Source organism: Eptatretus burgeri, chromosome 11, assembly GCF_056783735.1.
Source record: "Eptatretus burgeri isolate ZD-2024b chromosome 11, Ebu_testis_v1, whole genome shotgun sequence".
Lineage (NCBI taxonomy): Eukaryota > Metazoa > Chordata > Myxini > Myxiniformes > Myxinidae > Eptatretus > Eptatretus burgeri.
Window position 1 is genome coordinate 76,449,663 of NC_140971.1, and position 25,299 is coordinate 76,474,961.

The 25,299-nt window shown below is 45.5% G+C and overlaps 1 protein-coding gene across 3 annotated transcripts in view; it reads right to left on the minus strand.

Annotated features, from left to right (window-relative positions):
- Positions 1-25,299, minus strand: part of LOC147017419 (angiopoietin-2-like) — a 280,361-nt gene that overhangs the window by 64,469 nt on the left and 190,593 nt on the right. For all 3 annotated transcript variants that reach the window (XM_085847066.1, XM_085847065.1, XM_085847064.1), the window contains 2 exons: positions 15,486-15,607; positions 2,366-2,604 (listed from right to left, as the gene is read on the minus strand). In XM_085847066.1, the coding sequence (XP_085703192.1) occupies positions 2,366-2,604; positions 15,486-15,607 (361 nt within the window). The remainder of the gene's footprint in view (positions 1-2,365; positions 2,605-15,485; positions 15,608-25,299) is intronic.

Sequence of the window (25,299 nt, forward strand, 5' to 3'; positions counted from 1 at the left end):
TCGGAACGAGAGAGTCAGTAAGGAGAGAGTCAGCAGAACGAGAACGAGGAGTCGCAAACAAGAACGGACAGAGAGTCAAGACTTCGCGGGCGGTGGAGCTGCTCGTCGTGTGCGTTGGAGTCGGAACGGAGGGGACGGAGCTGTGGAGAGGCGGCGAGGGCGGACGAGGGGGTGCTCGCGTCGTGCAAGGAGCTGCGCGCCCGAGGGAGGCCGGCAGCGCGACCTGGCCGAGGTGGAGACGCTCGTCGCATATAATAAAGATCCTCTATACCCCGAGCATCAGCAACCCCCTCCTGTTTCCCCCCGCGCTGAGATAGTGCGACCAAGGGGCCCCGTTCCCACCCCCTGCCAGGCACTGTCCACGAGGCCCGCGGGTTGCGGGGCCATCGCCGCTCCGCGTCTCATCACCAGACGGGTAGGCCCGACCCGGTCTCGGCCCCAGGCCTACCTCATTCTTGAGGGTATTTCTTTTCCTTGGTTTTGGGTATGTGTTGTCGGCGCCGTCTGTGAAGTAGAATTGTATAAGTGTTGCCGTGTGCTCGGTAGTCGGTATTAGCTCTGCACTGTGTTTTCACTTTTATGTTTGCTTTTTGTGTAAATGGAAGTGTGTTTTCTTTTTTTGTGTGCATTTGGTGGAATTGTATTTGTGTGCTTCCCGTGTGCCGCGAATAAATGTGCTTTATTGTTGAACTGTTCTCCCGCTTCGCTTCGTCTTTTCCTCCATTGAATCCCCATCTTGCTTCACGTAAAGGGTTGGTAGTGGGCTGAGTACGCCCGATAATTAATCGAACCGTCGAGGTCGACGATAACACCGCTCGGTTATTCTGATAGTACGGAACGGGTCGCTTAAGTGGCCCGTGTCCGAAGTCGACCTGCGGCGAGGTGCGATCGCCCGGTCTACCCTCCGCGTGGGTACTTAGGTAGTTCGAATTTGGCGAGCAACCCTATCCCACGCGGGGGCTGATTGGCTCGATCGCGGTGAGACCGAAAGGTCCACCCGTGACTGGTTCCCGGCGTTAGTCCGAGAGGGTCACGACTGGATTGTCCGTCCGGTGGGCGACGTGCCGCGATTCGAGTTACGTGGCCGTCGCACGCCGGCGGGCGCGAAGACCGCAACAATATATATACATAAATATATATATATATACATAAATATATATATATATACATATATACATAAATATATATACATATATATATATATATATATATATATATATATATATATATATACACACACACATTTGTGGGAGGGGGTTAATTTTGTGGGTTGGGAGGTTCATTGTTTGAGGCCGGGTGATCATTAGCAAGCACTTCCTGAAACCTTCACTGGTGATTACATGTTCGTACAGGTTATGCATTTTCTCTCGTATGGCCATGCCTTCAACTACTGAGCCCTTGTTGTTCACGAGATCACTGAAACCCACACTCAATAATCTCGCCAGCTTTTCAAAGAGCGGATTTCTCCTTGGAACTTGAGACACCAGTGGAAGCTTTCAAACTCGCGCGGATCTTATCCTCACGTGAATGAATGAAATAGTGTATGGTGGACTCGTTCACATGATACTAATGACGGACCGACACTCCAATCATCCCACCATGCAATTTATCTGAAATCACAATTTTCTCTGCTCATGCAATAACCTTATGGGATATCTTCCCTCCACTACCACTTGGAGAGGCTTGATGTTTCGGTACAATACTGCATTTAAGAAAACAGTATGCGGCTAAATAACGTCTCCTGGGCACTAGCTCACTTGACTGTGGTATTATGCAAACTTAAAACAGCACGGGTGGTTGAAGATGGCAGGAGACATCACCTCTGCACATGACCTGGTCACAGCCCCACATTCAAACCCATGTGTAATCAAGTTTATGTGCATTTGGGAAATATGTGTTGCATATATTTCCATGCATGTAGACGAATCTGCGTTGTGAAGACCTGCATTGGACGATGGTTTACTGTAAAAGGCCACATTGACAGATCGTCAAGCCATCCATTTCATAAATAATACGAGTCAGGTAAACTCCAGGTGCCCTTTCAAAACTTGAGCTTGTTGACATACCACTCCCATGTCTTAAGTGGTAGTTTAAGCTCATTTCCAGACTATTCTTTGCCTTTTACGCTGCATCAGTTCTCTTTGTTATCATCCACCATTGTCTTTCTGTCTCATGATGCCTAAGAACGCCATAGCCTAATGCATGATGCCACATATCGTTCAGACAACATTTTGAACGTTCACCACATAACGGGAAATAAATTGCTAGGATTGTCTCTCTGACATCTAAGGAAATTGGCAGTTTACGTAGTGCATGTTATATAAAGGCAAATAAATTATGCCATCAATGCCCTGTGTTTGCAAACCTTGCTGGGCAGCATGAGGGAGAGCCGCGAGCAGGGCGCGGACACCCTCAGCCAATTCCTGCTGCTGCTGCTGAAGCTGCGACGTGTTTCCGGTAGCAAGTGTGAGTTGGCGTTGCAGCTGCCTTATCAGCGCATCTTGCCGGGAAAGCAACCGGCCCAATGTGGCTTGCTGTTGCCGCAAGGCCTGCACATCAGCCTGCTGCCTCGCACCCAGTGTTGCAAGACGGCTCTCAAGCTCCCTGCATGTCCACACAGTATAGGACATTTGTATAGGTCCCAAGTTTCATTATTTGGAATGATGGTCTAGATTATATAGGGGGAGATGGGGGGGAGGAGTGGCCTAAATGGGAGGAGGAGGAGCCTCATGGAGGGAGGGTAGCCAAAGTAAGGGGAGGAATAACTTAATGGGGGAGAAGCAGCCAAAAAGAAAGGAAAAGGGAGAGAAGGGTCCAAGTGGAGGGAGACCAAAGTACCTCCTAAATGGGGAGAGGGAAAGCTCAAGTGGGGGAGGGGAGGAAGCGGAGGCAAAATAAAGGTGGGGGAGGGGAAGGAAGGGAACTCAAATTGGGGAGGGAGAGTTTCTCTTCTCTGACATAACAACATCTCTTATATTACCATTTGACCTGGCTGTTCAACACCAACAATTCCAATGTCAAACAACTTACTTTGGTAGACCTCATTCCACTGGTATTAATACCAACATATTCTGACATAAATGTATGCCACAGTCGATTTGCAACAAGTAAAAACATATTTTTCCCTATTCTTTGGCTATTTTTAGGCTATTTTGGAATTTCAGTGGTCTTTAAAAACGATTGTTTTCCCCTAGAAATAGCAAAAAGACAGGTTTCCTTTCCTAGTTTTTTTATACTATTTTGGAGACTTCAGTGGTTGCAGTGCTTTTTTTTTCACTATTTTTCCCGACTTGTTTTTTTCAAAATTATGTTGCTATTTTATCACCATTGTTTCCATACTTTGTTGTTTTACACCAAATTGTTGCTATTTTTCCCCGATTTGTTTTGTTCAAAAACTGCCGAGTTAAAATATTTTTCTCATATTTATTTCCGCTTTTTTGGTTTTGTTTGAAACTGGCAATTTAAAATGTTTTTATTTATTTTTTTTCTATTTATTTTTGATCCAAAACTGGCTATTTTTGTTTAAAAAAAATTCTCCTTTTTTGTTTGTTCAAAAACTCGCTATTTAAAATATTTTTTCTCCAATTTTTTCTTTTTTTGTTGCAAAACACAATCTAAAAAATATTTTTTCATCTGGAAAAAAAATTTTTGTAATTTTTTTTTCCTTTCTTTCTTGTTTTTATTTCCTATTTAACTCCTTTTTTGACTAGGGTATGCCTTTCTTTCTCTTTACAGTCTGTCGTTTTTTTAATTACCCATAACACAATTTGCAGACTCGAGGATGAAATGATAGATTTAAATGATTGTGCCTCCTCAAAGGGCATAGCCCTTTGAGGCCAACCAATCCGATGTGTCCTTATACCACGAGGCCTCAGTGGGTGAGATATAAAAGGCTCGTGGGTTTTACTTTTCTACGTCAGCGAGTTTTGATATAATTTGAGGGTTTTATGATGAATGGAACTTGGTCAGTGAGTTTTGATTTTTGATTTCAATTTGCAGGTTACACTTGGCCAGTCAGCATTTAGCTTTGTGTGGAATGTCGTAACGATTAGCTCTTGAAAACCACAAGTCATGATCATTGCTTTGGGTTCTTCATCTGCCATGTAGGCTCCAAGTGATGATTCCACATTGGGTAAACAACATATCTGCAGAACATATCCTATTTAACTCACCAAATCACTTAGTGAAGTTATTGAGCTGCTTTACATTGAACACCCAGCTCGTTTTGACGGATCATATGTAAAATTGCATGATAATATCACTTAGGATGACAGGAAAAGTTTGTGCAGATGTAGAACTAGATGTTTAGCACTGTACACTTACGTGGCAGTAAATGCCCTCTCATCAGCTCTCTTACCAAAATAGAGGAATCCTATATAGGAAAGTGCCAGACTCGGCGGCATGAGAGCATCCACTCTGAGTCTGAGTTCAGAGTTCAATGGTTTAAACCCCAGCCGAATCATAGCAAAGACTTTAAAAATGGTACGTGCTGCTTCCTTTCTTAACGCTCAGCATTTAAAGGATAGAGCATGGACAATCGATGCTGGTGAGGCAATCGATTTTTGTATATTTCTTCCTGAATTAGAAAGGCAAACTACACAGTATAACACTTGCCAATAAAATGCTTCAGCAGCACCAAAACTCTGTAAAGAGTATGCTGCATCAAAATGAAAAAAATAGGAAAGAATGCCATACGAGGACAAATGATAGTTTCCTTTTTAATGTAGCATTGTGTATAATATCCAACATGAGTCCTGTTTGAGGATACTTTACTAGAAGGCATTTTGGTAAGGGATGAGTTTCATATGGAAATACTGGATCATTCAGTACACTCCACTTAGGCCAGCACAGCAGACTTTGAAGACACATCAACAGTATATATCGTCCAAGAAAGGTCTGATAAAAGTTGCCATTGCCTTGCTCATTTCATTCACCAAACCCGATGGTTGTGCAGAGGACATGTAGCTTGAGCCACACAGTGGTGTCACCTCATCCTCCATACACCATTTCCAAATCGCCATATCACCTCAACCTCCATATGCCAGAAAGGTTCAGCCGTCGAAACATGAAAGTAACGTTTGATAACGTTGCCCCCAACCGGTTCCCTGCTTTAGCCCAATGCTAGAAAGGCGTAGACCTTGACCTAGTGCAGGCAGACCAGCAAGCCGGTTGCAAATGCCTGCCTGTCGAGTAGAGAAACATGTGGGAACATTCCGGGTGCCGAGAGAAAGGCAAACATTAGCAATGTGATCTCGATCCCTCGCACCAAGGCCTGTCGTGGTCAGTGTTCTGGGAACATTTCTCACAAGGATTGATGTGAGTCGAGAAAATATAAACTGAATTCATTAATAAAGATTTTGAGAATTCAAAGAACTTATGTTTAAATACACCAGCAGGCTTCTTATGTGGGGCATTCAAAAGGTTCAACAAACGAGTTCGTCATGACAGTCCAAGAAAAGTCAAACAAGTACAACAAGGCATATATCTCCTTGTTTATTATTATTATAATCCTATATCTTGCGTATACAAAAAAAAACAAACTTAGGTCTATCTTGGAGTATTGTATCTCCAGATAACCATACGAACACTCGTCATATCTTGCTCAACCATGGAGCCTGATCTTGGGATATCAGCACAACCAAGAGGAATACTTGGATTACAGTCCGCAACACTATCTTCCAATGATTGGCATGAAAGCTTTTGTCTGCCAAACCTCATTTCATGCTGAGAATTTCAAGCTAGCGCGGTTTAATGGGTTGAGGCAGGAAACGCATTACGGTGGTCTCCAGGGTGTCTACCCTTTAACCCCAGAAGACCTCCCCCGCCGCCACACATAAGCAAGGGATGCATTCCCGAGGACTGCGGCCTTACTCTGATCTGCCCTGGAGTCCAGGCCAAACCCAAAGCTTGAGCATTGGAATGGAAAGATGGAGGTCGTAGGTTAAAATCCATCCTTGCCTTGCGATTTCTCCTCTCTCTACGATCCCCTTTCCCAACCTTCTGCCCTCATCGACGGTCTCCTTCCCCACTGTGCTGAGCCTAGCTCTTGTCCAACGGACCAGAACAACTGAAAGGTCCCTGTCACCGTAAGGGGTCAATCACTGAAGCAGTCATGGGGCATGCAATCTAGTTGTTGCTAAATTCTCGCCTTCAGGTCATAAGGTTACCTATAGCTGTGGAATACAATCATGACCTGAGCACACCTGGTAGTGGAATGCAGAAGTAGGATTAGCCAGCCATTTTGCCAATACCCCATTTCTTATACCCTGTGTGTCAACTTACAGTGTGGTTAAGGGGACCTATTAAGACTCGTGTTCGCGCACCCGTGAAAGTTATTGACTTTTGGCTTTGGTCTCAGTTTGTACCTGAGCACCGTTGACTGCTAACACAAAGGATAGTCCAGAAACATGTTAATACTCCCTACTGATATATTTTCGGTATTTTGAAGCATGGGTGTGAGATTATAAGCCACCTTTTAATGATGTACGTGCAAAACATGAGCGGTTCCTTGATTTGAAAATGACCATGATAAGTGTCCATGTTCATGTTGAGATAGCAGCCGATTATCACATCGGCTAGGGCTGAATCTTTGAGCCTTAAAATGGGGAAAAAAATTCCCTAAAGCAATGAGAGGACAACAGTACAGACCAAAAGAAGAAACCAGAGGCAAACGAGACTGGTATATGTGAGATAAATGAGACGTGTAAGTGAAACTTGACAGACAGAACCGAAACGTGACATTACATGCTTTCTTGAGAAAAAAAAAAAATTTGCAAAAATAAACAGCAACTCATTAATTTTAAAGAGGTAGGCAAGAAAGCAAAGACAATAATGCGCTCCACTTAGATTTCGAGTAGAAATACCCTGTGGGGATGTCAAATTTGATGTCATTTCCTTTCGCATTGGGGGCCATGGGATATATCGTTTGCTTTTACTACATGTGGCCTGTCAAATGATAGACTGTCAAATCAGACCACCATACTGATTGAACGTATATACCACCATTCTGCCTTAGTAATTGCTTAAGGGGTTTGGAGTGAAATGTGGAGAATCATCAAACTATCATTTCAAGGTGTGTTCACAGAGGGTATTTACATTTGTTAAATTTCATCACTGTTATTCATACAAAATAAATACATGAACTGATATTTCATCAACCCCAAGCAGGATTATAGTGATAAGTAGATAGTAAAGCAGGGAAAGATGCTCCTGCTGGAAAGGTGGTGAAATATGTCCCATTCCCCCTTCACTGGGTATCACCACCTCAATCCTGGTTAGATGTTCAGTATCCTGAATGTCTTCACCAGAAATCTCTCTGCATGAAGGTATAGTGGGCAATTTCAAATGAAAAGACAAGTCCACCCCAGAGAGTAAATATCCATGGATACTTGTTTCGGGCTTCCTGGCCTTCATCGTAGATATATATATATATATATATATATATATATATATATATATATATATATATATATATATATATATATATATATATATATATATATATTTGATTTTGATGTACTGCACCATCCACTTTGCAGAGTGTTGCGGCCACTGAAGCAGTTTCCTGATCAGGGTTATACTTGGGTAGTTTGCCATTGCCTTCCCAGCATTTTTTATCCATGCTCTATACTTTTAAATGTTGAGCATCTAGCAAGGAAGCAGCATGTACCATTTTAAAAACGTCTTTGGTCTGACTTGGCTGTGGATTGAAGCACAAACTTCCCAGACTCAGAGTTGACATTCTATCAATTACACCACCGACCCTGGTGTGTATATACATGTATATATATGTATGTATATGTATATATATCTCGTCCATGTTCATTCCCCAATCTCACGAGAGTTCCCTCATTCCTCATCCCCCCCCATCCCCATTTTCAGTTTTCACCGATTCCCTCACAACTCAGTCTAGTCTATGGCTCTCAGCGATTCACTGATAGTGTACCACGATGCGCCTGGTGGGGGTAGAGAACACATTAATGGTGTGCAGCAGCCCTGAATTACATGTAAACCTGCAATAACCTGTTTCACGGTCGGGTTGTCAGCAACTAAACTGTCTCCCCCATGAGGCTTCCTGGTAAGGAGGGTGGATCGATATGGACAACTAGCCGGATTAAAAGCAAAAACCTGTCAAATGGTGGGGAAGCTCCTTGTGAGGCAATGGTCATCCATATCTGGTGACCAACTATGTCTGCAGCCATCCTCTTGAAGTTGGGTAGGTCTTTCTCGGAGGTTGGTGACAAGATATGCACTCTGGCCACCGAAAAACACTTCATTCCACAAAACACATAAAAAATGCAAAGACAAATGAAAACCCACTCTGTGGGAGTACCACCTATGCAGCTGGCCATTGTAGGGCAGCTCATCAGATGACTGGATTGGGGCAAAGCCTTTGGGACCCCCACTCTTTGATGATATGAGGAAAAGCCATTGCAGTGGAGTGTATCGGGAGGGTGTTGCAGTGTTGTCCACCAGACGGCGATCTCCTCGGGTTAACCTGGAATGTCCTATCCCTAAGAGAGGATGACCACCTGTCTCTGCTGTCATCGGTATTGCAGCACTCTCCAAGGTTCAGAGACCAGATCGTGGTGAGATAATGGCAGGTGGTTACACTTACTACTGGGCTGGTCAATTTGATGGTTACCATACCCAAGGAGTTGCTGTAGCTGTGTTGAATAAGCTGACTCCCATGATAATTGAGGTAACACCGGTCAATGAGCGAATTATGAGACTGAGGATTCGTCACTCCTTGGGTGTCGTTTCCCTGGTCTCTGTATATGCTCTGACTGAGGTGAGTGACCTCACTATGAAGGAGGAAATCTATGCCGTGCTCGAGTCTATGATTGATCGGTGCCCCAGGAGAGATAATCTTCTCGTCTTGGGGGATTTCAACGCATCAAATGGAACTGATAGGGATGGTTATGAGACATGTGTTGGTCCCCATGGGTTTGGAACTGTGAACCAGAATAGCACTAAGTTCCTTAACTTTGCAAGAATTTGTAGACTTAGAGTTTCTGGTTCATGGTTTCAGCATACACAGGCTCATCACTAGACTTGGTATTTCAACGCCAGTGGCGTGGCAAAGCAGAGATTGACCATGTGCTCGTTGATGGGTGCTGGATGATGATTTGGAACTTCAGGGTCCACCAGAATGCTCAATTCCCCAGTACTGGCAAAAGGTTTGTTGAAGCAACTCTGAAGGTGCAGAGTAAATTCAGGAGAATGGTACCATCCCAGCCTGGGGTGGATGTTGGGAAGTGCAAGGTTGAGAGGGTCGTTGAGTAGTTTGCAAACAGGTTGAGTGGGGGATTTGTGGGTTCTGGGTGCTTTGGGGAATCTTGAAGAGTTGTGGAGTGCCTTCAAGATTACCATCCTTGATGTTGCCGGTGGATGTCTTGGAATCCACTGTCAGGCGAATAAGAACGTTGTCTCCAAAGCTACACTGGTTACCATTGACCAGAGTCATAGAGCCAGGCTTAATGGCAAAGCTGAGCTGTTCAGGGAGTTGAGGCATAATACTATAAGTGCACTGAGTGCGGACAAGGAGGCCTATGTACGAGGAATCTGTGAAGGGGTAGAGCATCACCTGTGGTCAAGAGATTCTCATCCTGCTTATAGGGGAATTAATGCATTGCATTCCTCCAAGCACATACCTCAGTGTACTGCAGTTAGAGTGGAGGGTGGTGGGATCTTGACAGGGTAGTCTGAAGTGAAGGCCCGCTGGGCCGGTTACTTTGAGCGGCTGTACCATGCTCACCCATCAGCTGTTGAGTTGGATGTCAGGGGTGTAACTATCCCTTTCGCAAACTGTCCAATCCACTGTGAACCACCTTTGTTTGTGGAAATACAGACTGTGCTGAACCAGTTGAAAGGGAGTAAAGCTCCTGGGATCTGTAGCATCCATGCTGAACTTCTCTAGGTTGGTGGAAATGCTGTACTCATGATGTTGCATGCAGTTCTGTGATGTTTGGAACACAGGCATCATCCCAACTGACTGGAAGATGGACCTTGTTGTCCCTCTCTGAAAAGGGACAGGTGATCGCCAGGACTGCAACAGCTACCGAGGGGTGATGCTGCTTTCAGTGCCGGGCAAGGTCTTTGCTCGGATAATTATTTGATAGAGATTGCCACCATCTGCTTGAGCAACAGCACCCAGAGTAGTCGGTCTTTACAACAGAGGTCAATGATTGACCGTATCCTTGCTCTTCAGGTTCCCACAAAATGCAGATGGGAGTTTTGGCAGGGGCTGACACAGCCTATGTTGATCTCCACAAAATGTTTGATTCAGTGAATTGGGATGCCCTCTGTAGGATTCTCGATCTTTGCGGGGTGCCAATAAAACTGATCAATCTGATTTCTGAACTATAATCTGGTACTGAGAGTGCTGTGAAGTGTGGTGGTTCCATCTCCGAATTATTTCCAGTTGCTACTGGAATTCATCAGGGGTGCGTACTGGCCACCAAGCTTTTCAGTGATTGTATGGACTGGATTCCATGGAGGATGTTAGAGAGATCAAGTTGTAGTGTATCATTTGAGAATGTCATGACCTCTGACCTCAATTTTGCAGATGATACAGTCTTTGCAGAGATGGTGGATATCCTTATTGGGGCCCTCGAGTCACTGAATGAGGAGTCAGAGCTGCTGGGATTACAGGTTTCCTGGGTCAAAACTAAAATCCAGGTTTTTCAATGACATCTTGTGTGCTGATATCTTGTCTGTACCTGTTTGTGGTGATGATGTTGAGTTCACAGTGAGATTCACTTACCGTGGCAGTGACATTCATGTCTGCACATGTTGTGAGCCACAGTTCAATAGATGTCTGGGTTTGGCCTGGGGAGTCATGGATTCACTGTATCATGGGGTGTGGTGCGGTTAGTACTGATGCAGGAGGACGAAAGTTCAAGTCTTGAAGTCTTTGGTGCTTCCAGTCTTGCTCTACGGATGTGAGACTTGGACTCTGACCATGGATCTGAGATGGAGACTTAATTCCTTTGGTACCAGGTCTCTTCAGAGAATCCTTGGCTCTCGCTGGTCAGACTTTATGTCCAACAAGTGGTTGCTGAGAGAGACTCAGATGAGATTTGTTACCTGTATAGTTTGTGAGCATCAGCACAATGGACATGTGGCTCATTTTCCCAATGTTTATCCTGATTACCAGATTCTCTCAGTGAGGGAGCCTCATAAGTGGAGGAGTTCAATGGCCCAACTGCGTACCTCGTGATTGCAGCAGATTGATTGGCTTCTCAAGGAGATGGGGATGGACCAGACATCTGCCTGGGGGATGGCCAGACGGAAGCCCCTGGTGTAATGGCGGGAAGTGGACGCAGTGAAGCGCTGCTCCGGCGCATGCTCCCATACCTGACCTGACCTCAGCAGCCCTTATAATATAGGAAAGTGCTGAATGTTTGATAACACACCTCACACACTGACTTTGGGCAAACGGGCCAACATCAGCCCCGATATTTGGCCGACGTGATTTTGTCAGGCGGGCCAACATCGGCCCAACGTCGGTTGGTGACGTCATCACTTTTACAAGCAATTGTAAACGTTAACACATGGACATCATTTTTAAAAGCAATTGATTTTACCTTCACAATCACTTTTACAAACCTTTACATCATCTCGCTGTATAATGGTTGGTGTCGGCTTAACGAGTAGGGTGGTGGGTTTTGGATCCTTGGATCGTGAGTTCAAATCCCACTTAACTGTTTAATTAATACCAGGTGGGGATGACTCTGTGTGTCATCCTTCTGAGGTTGGCAAAATGAGTGCCAGCTTGCTGGTATCCTATGTTGAAGTGGTGACCTGTCCAGGATTGTGCCCAAAAGCCAAGGAGACTGCTTTGGCAGCACCAATGCTCTTGCCAGAGTGTGGTCCCAATGGATGAATGGATCAAGCTGTGATTATAAAATTTCTCAAAATTTTTTTTTTGACACTTCGGGCTCCCACTGTAAAATTCAATTTAATACCACAGTTGCCTTAAAGTATATAAAATAAATTTTATTAGCAATACCGGTGCACATTCACGGGATAGCAGTACAACATAGCTGGTAGCAGACGACAGACCGTACACGGGGAATGACAAAAAATACGCATTGTGCAAAATGCAAGTGGTACTATGGAACGCCAAGACTTCCCAAACATTGTCGGCATGTCCGCTAAGTGCCACAGCAACTTCATAGGGATCGCGTGACGGCGAGCCGAGTTTTTAGTGTGCAAGCTTGGTATTATAATAGAGATATACTTTAAGGTAACTGTGACATCCACTTACCACAAATAAAATTTGAAGGAAACAGTTTGTGAATTTTTGTACAGTAAATAATAATAATAAATTATTGAAGTAATCAATAGTAGTTACATTAATGCGAAGAACAAGAAACCTCAGTACAAGTTGCAAATTGGTGAATATGTAAAATTAGTTTTCATCAGCTTGTTACTTTGGTTTAAAGTCTCTGAGTGGGTTCAGAATGGCACCAAATAAGTAACTTTCAACAGAACAGAGTGTGAAGATCCAAACTCTGTGAGAAGAAAGGCACACCATGAAGAAAATAGCAGAAACGATGAAGATCTCCTTCAATGGTGTGATGTACATTTTGTAACATCTCAAATAAACTGTGTCGGTACAAGGAAGGAAAAGGCCAGGAAGACCCAGAAGAACCTCTTCAAGGCAAGACGAGCATATGAAGTTCCCCAGTTTAAACGATAGAAAAAAATCAAGTAAGCAGCTGACAAATGAAATGAGAGCAGGTCTGAACATAAACATCTTGTCCAGCACTGTGCACAGAAGACTGGTTGCAGCAGGTCTCCATGGCAGAGTTTCAGCAAAGAAACCACTGTTGAGATGACATCATAAGGTGAATAGACTGAAATTTCCAAGACAACACCAATATTGGGTGAGTGAAGAATGGAATCGGGTACTATGATCTGATGAATTTAAGTTTGAACTTTTTGGATCTAAGAAATGCCACTTCGTACGCCGAAGACCTGGAGAACATTATAACATTTTTACAGCACACTGTTAAACATGAGGGAGGCTCTGTGACTGTGTGGGGTTACATCTTAGCTGTTGGAGTACAAAAACTTGTTAAAATCAATTATTCTACGTTCATATGCAGCACAAGGCTGTGGGGTAGCATCATTGGCTAAGTGTGCAGTTGTGTTGCTAATGCAATGCCCTCTATAGGTTATGGCAGGAATTGTCCCAGGATGCTGGTGATAGCTCCCCCTACTCTTCACAAAGGACACCATAGGATCTTTAATGTCAATCAAAGAATGCTGGCAGGCAGAACCCCATTTTGCATCCATCAGAGGGATGGCACACACATTGATGAATTACACCCTGCATGTGAAACACTGGGATGACAGTTTATAGCTGGGTTGGGATTCTAACCCAGGCGAGACAGCTTAGATGCGAATGTGCGTACCTCTAAGCCATCCCGTCAGCCTGTCAAAAGCAATGGAATATTAACAAAAGAGAGGTACAAGAAAAGAATGTTGCACTGCAATTCCTAATGGAAATCGTTGAATCGGAAAGATGATTCATTTTCCAACAAGATGATGATCCTAAACACACTTCCAATATCGTAAAACAGTATTTGGAGAATAAGATTATAACTGGTGTGCTCCAAGTGTTACAAAGGCCACCCCAGCGTCTGGATATGAGTTCCATTGAGGCCCGATGAGATTTCCTGGAAACAGAGAAGAAAAAGAGGAACGCAACCAACCTTACAGAACTGTGGAATGTACTACAGGATATTTGGCACAATATTCCTGCAAGAGTCGTGCTTCAGTCATATACAGGAACCACGGATAAAAGAGTGATAGCACTTAAGAAGGCAAAGGGCAGACACACAAGGTATTGACTGAAAATATAAAATAACACTGTTCTTGTTATTTACTTGAGCAGTTTGTTTCATCCGAGAGGCCTGTTCCAAGTTTATCATCAAGAAACCATTGCTACTTGTTCCAAGTCAAGGTATTGCTGAGCAGGCCCAACAAATGGCGAATTAAGACCCCAGCAAGGGACAGCGAGGTGACCAAGGATAACACCGCCTTGATAAAGGATAATTAAATAAGGTTGTGAATGATCTTCAAACGGGGTCTTTTAATAAACTCAAACACCCAGTTTTCATCCATGCACTACCTTGGAGTTGCCTGAGGAGACTAACAAAGTATGGGGCTGCTGGGTTCATGGTTTTGGAGTTATAGAGGAGTCAGACAGTTACACACTAGCATTTATTAGGAGAGACCAGCAGATTTACCCAGCATTGTGTGGAAGAGAAATGTGAAAAAGTAACACTTAGTTGCCAAAGGAAATTTGGAAATTGTAATGCCCTCTGCCACCACGACCAGGTGGCGCAACACGGTACACATTTACAAAGAGAATTTATGCCCATACTCAGCCCTCAGCCCTCACCCCCCCCCCAATATGTAAATACATATGTAAATACATATATATACAGGGTGTCCCCAAAAAATGTACTCACTCTTTAAATGATAATAAATGCATGGTTTATTGACTTAGAAACAAGATATGAGTAAATTTTTTTGGGACACCCTGTATATATACATATATACATATACATTTGTATATATATATATATATATATATATATATATATATATATATATATATATATATATATATATATATATATATATATATATATATATATATATATATACACATATGTAGATATACATATGTATGTATTTGTATATATATATATATATATATAAATATATATATATATATATATATATATATATATATATATATATGTATATATACACATATGTAGATATAGATATGTATGTATTTGTATATATATATATATATATGTATATATATATATATATATATATGTATATATATACATATGTAGATATACATATGTATGTATTTGTGTATATATATATATATATATATATATATATATATATATATATATATATATATATATATATATATATATATATATATATATATATATATATACATATGTAGATATACATATGTATGTATTTGTATATGTATATGTATATACATATATATATATATATATATATATATATATATATATATATATATATATATATATATATATATATATACATATATATATATATATACATATATATATATATACATACATATATATATATATATACATATATATATATATACATATATATATACATATATATATACATATATATATATATATATATATATATATATATATATATATATATATATATATATTGGCACATACTATAACACACACACACACACACACACACACACACACACACACACACACCAAATGGGAATATCTTTCCCCACCTTTTCTGATGGGCATCTTGCCCCCACCTTACCCTGACGTAAATATCAAGTTTAACTGTTATTCCCATCATCCTCCCCTAAACCCATTGTGTTTAAGGCAAGTGATCAAGGTGAGTGCACCAGACCTTGTGACCCTGACCTTGTGTGTTGCCGCAGATGTCCAGCATTTTTTGAATGCTGGAGAAGTTGCACCTCTACATGCTTGGTTGCTGCACCAGATTCTTGCAGTTGTTGCTCCAACCACCATGTATGATTCTGCACCTGTGGCGATTCATGAATTATGGATTTGAGAAGGTATGATACATGAAATGACAATTTCCAAGAAGCCTTATCCAGTCATGCAACTACAAAGCAGAAACAAAAAATGGCCACATGTCTCTGCACACATTAGATGAAGAAGAAAAATCAGAATCACTCTTCAGCACCAATATATATCCAAAGAGACTCATAACACAAGCTGGAGGTCAGACTGTGCATACGGAACAAATTTGAGGCAGCATCTCATTTGGGGATGAAGAACAGTCAAATCATGTCCCGCAGAGGTGCTTTCAGAAACGATGTTCATCCAGACTGCCAAGTTTGCAAAATTCAAGGTGCAAAGCTTATATCCTCAGTGGAGTTTTCCTTCTCAATCGACTTATAAGTTTATATAAATTTATGATGATGAGATGTGCAATCCCCTTTGCAGAGCATTGGTACTGCTAAAGCAGTTTCTTGTCACGAATTATGCTTGATGGTTTGCCATTGCCTTCTGAGCAGTCAGTCAGGGCAGAAATTTATAATTTGTTCAGTGTGCCAACGATAGCTCGCCTACTTTTCGCAACAGACACCATGGGATCTCTAAGGTTCACCAACTAATGCAAGCAGACGTGAGGCCAAGCTTAACTTCCACCTGAAAGACAGAAATTGATGTAATCGCTGTGCATGTGAAACACCAGGATGACAATTTATAATTGGTCCGAGATTCAAACTGAGGTTAAACAGCTTAGAGGCAAGTGGGCAGGTAAATACATGCAATGCAACATATGTGTGTGTGTGTGTGTGTGTGTGTGTGTGTGTGTGTGTGTGTGTGTGTGTGTATGTGTGTACATATATACAGTATATGTGTATGTATGTATGTGTATGTATGTATATGTATGTATGTATGTATGTATGTATGTATGTATGTATGTATGTATATATATATATATATATATATATATATATATATATATATATATATATATATATATATATATATATATATATATATATATATATATATATATATATATATATATATATATATATATATATATATATATATATATATATATATACATATACATATATTTTAGCCTGGTGTTGGCGCAGTGGTTAGGGCAGCGGCTTGGGATCCAAAAGGTCCTGAGTTCAAGCCCCGTTGGGCCACTGAATTAATACACCAGGGGGTTGACCCAGCCTGTCATCCTTCCGAGGTCGGCAAAATGAGTACCAGTGTACTGGGCCAGTGTATACCTTGGTTAAAATAGGTGTACCATATCACTGTGTCATAAGAGGCGACCAGGGTTGCGTTAGGAAGGGCATCCGGCGTAAAACATGTGCTAAATCACTATGTGGATCATACGGATGATCCGCTGTGGCGACCCCTAACGGGAGCAGCCAAAAGAAGAAGATATATATATATATATTTTTTTTTTTAAAGATGAAGAAGGCTCTTCCAAGCAAAAGTAAACTATATTCACTCGGCTAATTTGAGCAATAAGCAAGAGCAGACCAGGTGTCAGGCGACGTTTCACCCGCTTCACAGCAGATTTCCTCAGTTCAATCGACCCCGAGCCTCAGCACATGTCTGGTTTTTACTCCGATACAACCACATATTTCCAGGTTTTCTGTGTGAGACATAATCCTTGGCTGATGCTCACCATTACAGCCAGGAAGTACAATTGATGTATAAATGCCGAATCTGGTCATCACTGATTAGATGTTTATACGGTATACCATCCTGATGAAGGCATGCCGTTGAAGTCATGGGGACTCACTCCTATGGAGTGGCCAATTGATCAATTTATCAAGGTCCAATTGTATGACCATGCAATCTGGCCCTTTGGGGTTAAGATATGTGTGTTTGTTTGACCATGTGCTTCAGCCTTTGGGTTGAGGGGCATATGTTTGCCAAGGGGGCAGTCTTGCTGGGCTGTGTACTTTGTCCATGGGGTCAAGGTGCACATCCCAAGCTGTTGAAATGTTTTGATTTTTTAAACCTTTTTTTTGGATAAAAAGGTGCTTTCAAAAGAGGAAAATAAGCCTGAAAACTGGATAGGCAGCTTTGTTTGATCAGTGTGACCACTCCTCATTTTCATAAATGCCAAGGTGAGCCAATGAAAAAAGCCAAGAATTCACAAGGTTTTGGAAAAGCGATGATAATAGAAAACCTATACACCAAGAAAACCTATAGAAAACAAGACGCCGAGGTGAACAACGAATAGCCAAGATCTTGTGAAAAGAGCCAAGGAGTGGTCACACTGCGTTTGATATACAGTATGGCACATATTGACCATAAATACTTGTCTTTGACAGTCACCAGGCCGAGGCCTCTGGTTTGGAGGTGACACTTTGGTGCTGAAAATGGAGATCGAAACAGTGCTTATCACGCTCTACCTACTTTTGATTTACCAGCCAATTGCACCACGTGCCTTCTCGTGGATTGGTTTGCATTAGCGGGAACAGATGTCTGGGTGGCAGACAGACGTTTTGTTCTTTGAAGAATATGTCGTTTACTGTGCGAGACATGATCCATGGTTGATTCTCACCATTTCAGCTCGGAGGTACAATTGATGTAAAAATCATGAATGTGGTCATCATTGGTTAGATGTTTATATGGTATGCCATCCTGATGAGGGCAAATATGACTGAAATCTGGATAGGCAACTCAGTTTGACATTTAGCCCATGTTGACCATAAATCTTTGTCTTTGACAGAGTCACAGGGTCAAGGCATCGAGGTTGGTTGTGATGCTTTGGTGCAGAAAATGGAGATCAGAGGAGTGCTCGTCATGCTACACATATTTTTGATGTGTGTGTATATATATGTATATATATATATATATATATATATATATATGTGTATATATATATATATGTATATATATATATGTATATATATATATATAAAAGCCTGGTGTTGGAGCAGTGGTTAGGGCAGCAGCTTGGGATCCAAGAGGTCCTGAGTTCAAGCCCCGTTGGGCCACTGAATTAATACACCAGGGGGTTGACTCAGCCTGCCATCCTTCCGAGGTCGGCGAAATGAGTACCAGCATACTGGGCCGGTGTATACCCGGGTTAAAATAGGTGTACCATATCCCTGTGTCGAAAGAGGCGACCAGGGTTGCGTCAGGAAGGGCATCCGGCGTAAAACATGTGCCAAATCACTATGCGGATCATACGGATGATCCGCTGTGGCGACCCCGAAAGGGAGCAGCCGAAAGAAGAAGAAGAAGAAGAAGAAAGAAGAAGTATATATATATATATATATATATATATATATATATATATATATATATATATATATATATATATATATATATATATATATATATATATATATATATATATATATATATATGTAATATATTGTTGTGGTTGACGAAATTCACAAACCACCATTCAGGTCCCTTAGGTGAGATATCTCGGTAAGTATATGTGTAGTTAGGCCCAAACCCGTTGTCTAGAGGGAATAAATGTCATTCATGCGGGCTGCGACTCTTCAGGATAGCCGTTTTTCTTTTACTATCTTTATTTTGGACCAGCCGCCATTACTACCACCACCAACCACGTCTCAACAGCCATCACAACAACAACCACCAACCACAACGCCGCTTCACAACAACAACCACCAACCGCAACGCCGCTTCACAACAACAACCACCAACCGCAACGCCGCTTCACAACAACCACCACCAACCACAACGCCGCTTCACAACAACAACCACCAACCACAACGCCGCCTCACAACAACAACCACCAACCACAACGCCGCTTCACAACAACAGCCACGACCTTTACCGTCACAACTCGCCACCATCGCATCCACACCATCTCGCGCCACTCGTGGGCACCGATACTGGACTCGTGCAGGGCGCGCACCGAGCAGCGTATTCAGAGACATCACAGACTTTCCGAAGAAAAACGGATCAAAAACGACTCACGCCCACTTTTGTTCCGTCCAATCGGTGAGCGAGGGGCGATTTGGCCCCGCCTCCAGGGCGTTGGAGGGCGGTCGCTATATGCAAATACATGCATCAAAAAGCATTCACGCCCACTTTTCCTCAGGCCAATGGGGAGCCAGTTAGAGAGGTGAAGGGTCGGAGGCAGAGGGTCAAGGGTGAAAGAGCGAAGCCACGGGGCTTATATAAACGGCTGCGTTCGTCAGTTCAGTTGTGTTGTGCGGAGTTCAAGAGAGTCGTCGGTGGAGCTGGAAAGAAGTGGGAGAAGTCAAGAGTGAAGAGTTGGGACGAGCCAAGAGAGGAGATGGAGAGGGCGAGTAGACGGAGCTGTGGAGAGGTGACGGCGGCGAAGGCGGACGAGGGGGTGCTCGCGTCGGTGCCGGGAGCTGCACAGGGAGAGGCCAGCAACGCGACCGAGGTCGAGGAGGAGACGCTCGCCGCGGGACCCGAGACAGGGTGATATCCTCCTTCTCCCGAGCATCAGCAACCCCCTCCTGTTTCCCCCCGCGCTGAGATAGTGCGACAAAGGGGGCCCCTTTCCCACCCCCTACCAGACACTGTCCGCGAGGCCCGCGGAGTTGAGGCACCACCGCCACTTCACATCTCATCATCAGACGGGTAGGCCCGACCCGGTCTCGGCCCCAGGCCCGCCTCATCCTGGAGGGTGGTTCTCTTTTCTTTTTCTTTGGGAATATGTGTTGTCGGCGCCGTCTGTGAAGTAAAATTGGATGTGTTGCCGAGTGCTCGCGTAGTCGGTTAGATCTGCATTGTTGCATTTGCTTTTTGTGTAATATTGTGTTTCTTCTCCTTTTACATGTGCTTTTGGTGGAATTGTATATGTGTGCTTTCCGTTCATCGCGAAATGAATGTGCTTATTGTTGAACTGTTTTCCCGCTTCGCTTCGTCTTTTCTTTCATTGAATCTCCATCTTGCTTCACGTAAAGGGTTGGTCGTGGGCTAAAACGCCCGATAATTAATCGAACCGTCGAGGGCGACGAATAACACCGCTCGGTTATCCCGATAGTACGGAACGGGTCGCTTAAAGTGTCCCGTGTCCGAAGTCGACCTGCGGCGAGGTGCGATCGCCCGGTCTACCCTCCGTGTGGGTACTTAGGTAGGTCGAATTTGGCGAGCAACCCTATCCCACGCGGGGGCCGATTGGCACGATCGTGGTGAGACTGAAAGGTCCACCCGTGACTGGTTCCCGGCGTTAGTCCGAGAGGGTCACGACTGGATTGTCCGTCCGGTGGGCGACGTGCCGCGATTCGAGTTACGTGGCCGTCCGCACGCCGGCGGGCGCGAATCCGCAACACTGGTGTCAGGAGTGGGATATAAACCCATCGCCCTCCTCGCGGAACTGGTATCGGAGAACGGGAAAACGGGCTCTCCTGTCTCCAATTAAATTCACGGGAATCGGTCCAGGGGTGAGAGGAGCGACCCCCGATTCCCTCCAAATTACGAGCGAGCTAAATTACCCCTTTAAGAGAAGCAAGATGGCGTCTCAAGGCGAGCGGGAGCCGGGGGTATTAGAAATGGATGTAGAATGTGTAGAATCCATGGCTCAGGATGAAATCCCCGTGCAGGAAATGTTGGTTGTACAGGAAAACGAACTCGCCCAACTGAACCCAGAGCCCGAAATGGGTGCGGCAGCGGCCGCGGTGTATGACACCTCCTCTCCCCCTCTCCACCAAAACCCTTCCCCAACCCCTGCCGAAACGGCTCACCCAAGCGCACCCGACATGGCCCAGCTATTCACCATGCTGGCAAAAATGTATGAGGAAATGACAGAGAAGATGGATGCGAATGCACAAAAAATGAATGCGGAAATGACAGCGAAGATAAATGCGAACATGAACGAAAAAATGGATACATTCACAAACGAAATAAAACGCATGAAAACTAAAATGGAAACAAACATGAAGGAAGAAACGAAAAAGCTCCGGGGGGAAACACAGAACATGGGCCGATGCCTGCAGGCGGGCATGAAGGCCGTCAGCAGGTAGCTCAAAATGGCGACTCCACGTGTAGGAGCGAACGAGCTGGGAGGGGGTGCAACGGTGACCGAAAGGGAAAAATTAAATGGGGAGACCAAAACGTGTGAGACGAGACACGAGGTGACGACAAAGGAAATAAAAATAGTTGAGACAAGGGAGGTAAAGGGTGAAGAGGTGACTGAGTTGGCAGTGACGGTGGCCGGGAAGGGAACGATAGAGGGAAGACTGCACGATGAAGACGGGGTAAGTGACGCACACACACACACGGAGGTAGTGGAGGACGATGAGGGTGAGCTCGCGGAGCGTGTAGGGACCCAGTGCGAGCAGCGGGATAGCCTCCTCCAGGAACGAGGGGAGGGAGTATGCCCCCTTGAGGCGAGTCACGACCAGGTGAGTTCGGTCGTGCTTTGCGAGGTTGAGGGGAGGAGTGCTGCGAACGGGTGCACGCCGAGCTTGGGGGGTATAGAGGCCCCGGAGACCCTTGTGGGGACACGAATCCCCAGTGTGGTTGTCCCTGTGTGTATGGTGCAAGGCGTGAGTGCGTCCCCATGTGTGGAAGCGACCCCGTGTGTGAGTGGTGTGGTGGCGATGGTGCCAGAGTACGTGATTCCCAGCACGCCGTGTGTGGATGAGGCACCGTGTGAGTGAGGCCGTGTGTGTGGATGAAACGGCCAGTGTGGATGAGGCACCGCGGGTGAGTGCCCCCGCGTGTGTGAGTGAGGCACGGTGTGTGGATGAGGCACCGCGGGTGAGTGCCCCCGCGTGTGTGAGTGAGGCACGGTGTATGAGTGAGGCACGAGTGAGTGAAAGGCCGCGAGTGCGTGGAGCCACGTGTGCGAGGGAGATGGCATGCGTGAGTGAACGGCCGAGTGCAAGGGAGACCGTGTGTGTGAGAGAGCGGTATGTGAGGGAGATGTCGGTTGGCATGCGAGAGCACGCAGCCGCGTCTCCCGGTGTGAATGTAATGGTGTGGAGTGTGAGCGTCGTAACACGCGGGAGTGCGTGTGTGGAATGGCGACGACGGCGACATGTAAGGAAAGAAAGCCGAGTAGCGGCTGTAGTTGTTTCGGGAACCGTGCCGGGTTCACCCAGCAGTGAGCACGAGGTCCGTGCTGTGCAACGCACGAGGCCCCCACATGCTCGCTTGCGAGAGTGAAGTCCCGGTCCGGAAATGCCAGCGGTGGATTTGCCGATCCCGCGGACGGACAAAGTTTAGGCAGGATTACAGATTTGGACCGGACGGGTTCTCCACGCGATCGTGTGTGATAAGCCCCAACGGGCAAAGCACATGTGTTCGCGTGGGGAACCCCTCGAGACGTGGGGCTTGTGTTTTTTTATGCGCACGGTGACGCCATGGCTGCACGTGGGGTTGGAACCCGGCAGGAGGAGTATCCCTGCCGGATGGTACCGTCCAAGGAGGGACGAGGTACACGTGCAGCTGCATGACGTCACGGGCAGGTGCAAAGTGCGCGAGCTCTGAGTTGCCGCGCTGGTGCTGCGCGTGTAAAGAAAAAAAAAAAAAAAAGCAAGCCTCACTTTCGGGTGCACAGGATTCCTGGGCAAGGGGTGGAAGACCCCCTTGACCTGGGCACAGGTTGGAAACTAGTTAGTGGGAAGGGTTAGCTTAGTTAGACCGACTTCATGGGGCAGGGGTAAGTCCTCATGGAGTCCGTGGAATGGATTAGTTAGAGGGATTGTAGCCAGATTTAGGTTGGGAAATAAAATGATTTATTTGGAGACAGTGACAGACTTGTGGATGTGTAGTGGGGACGTAGCTTAGCTACGTAGTGTTAAAAGGAACGTGCTGTAGTTTAAGGGACGAAATGGGAGCACGAGTTAGTTAGGGGAGGTAGTTAGAAGGATGGCAGAGTTCAGCGGTGAGTGTGTTGAAGAGTTGTTGGTGAGTTGTGAGGTGAGTACTTGTTGAGTGAGTGAGGCCAGCGGGTCTGTGTGTGTGGAGTGAATGGGGAATGCATGGTGCGATGAGTGATTGGGGGGAGGAGTGACTCCCGCCCAAGGGACCCTGGGGTCAGTGTAAAGTGAGTTAGCTGGGTTAGTCAAATTTAAAAAATGGAGGTCGTTTTATTGTTGGTGGGAGTGTAGGCTCGAAACCCGTTTGGAGGGGTGCAGGAGCCCTGTTGACGGGCTGGGAGCGTGGCTGCGAAAAGTGAGTATCGCTGAGTGGGTACCCCGGGCACCAGGCTAGTCGGCCGTGGTAGGCCAAGGGCCCATGGGGGGCCGGGATAGCGTAGTGGGCACGGGTGCGCCTGCTTGGTGCGGGGGCCCGGGGCGCCATTAGCCGCGTGGGCAGTGTTGTGGGCACGGGTGACCCTCGGAAAGGGGCCCGGGAAGCCAGCCTGCCACGTGTGCGTTTCAGGGGAGGTGCCATGGGGGGCACTCCCCGGTGTTAGGGAGCTGGTAGGCTCGGAGGCAGTGTAGTGCCCGGGGGTGCCATAGCGGGAGATTCGGCAGAGGGTCGTGCCTGCCAAAGGGAGCCACGTGTCCCAGCCATGAGACCGTGTGAGGGCACGGAGAGAAAATTGGGGGGCGAGGCCCGAAATTGTGAGAACACCAACACAGGCGACGGGAATCTGGGTTGTTAGAACCAATAGTTTAAGCGAGAGGCGCTTGTTGAAAGCCCCGGGGTAGTTTAACAGTTAAATGGATAGGGTAGATGAGGAAGTGTACCCCTCCGCACCATCCATCCCCTCGCTCTCGTTGTGGGCCGCTGGACCCACTTTGTGTTATAGATCGCTGAACTCTGGGGAGGCCATTCTGAGGCTTCGTTGGGCCTCGACACAGGACGTTAGCTCTCCCTTATTCCCCTCCGGGAAGGGAACGTAGGGGTTGGGAGTAGGCTCGGTGACAGGATAGGTTAGCCGAACAGAGACGATAAAGGGGGTTAGGGGACGATTTATAGTGGGGAAGTAAAAAAAAAAAGAAAAAAAAGTTGGGGCTAAATTGGGGTTTGACAAATTAAGGGAGTGGGTATGTACAGTGACAGGCAAAGGCGATAGGTGGGAGGGAGACAGGTAGGTAGGTCCGAGCCCGCCTTCCAAGTGGCCAGCACCACCGCACTCCCTCCACCAACCTCCACTGAACGGCAAAGGCTGGCCAGCTTCATCTGCCGGCTGGCTGTTTTTCTTCAAGGCCTGTGCCGGCCCACTTCATCGGCAGCTGTTGTGTTGCTGCAAGGCCTGTGCCGGCCGGATCATCTGCAGCTGTGGTGCTTCAAGGCCTGTGCCGGCCAATTCATCTGCCGGCTGTGTTTGCCTGCAGCGGCCTTCTTCTGCGGGCTGTGTTTGCCTGCAGCGGCCTTCTTCTGCGGGCTGTGTTTGCCTGCAGCGGCCTTCTTCTGCGGGCTGTGTTTGCCTGCTGCCTTTGCCATGCCATGCCCACTGCCCCTGTTCACCAGCCCCGTTCAATTTTTGCTTTGCCCCCCCCCCTGTTCATTTCCATGTGCGCCAGGATCCGCAAGGCAACAGTTTGCAAGCTGCGAGAACTGCCCCGTTGGCAGCTACAACACGGGCCTGCAATGGCGGCCCGTGCACCGTGTTTGCATCCATCCATCCATCCGTTGTGTTCATTGCGTGTGCCACTTGAGCTGGCACGGAGACTACGTTTGTGCAGCCCATGCACCGTTGTTCACTGCGTTCAGTTCAAACCATTCATCCATCCATTCGTTGTGTTCATTGCGTGTGCCACTTGAGCTGGCACGGAGACTACGTTTGTGCGGCCCATGCACCGGTGTGGTT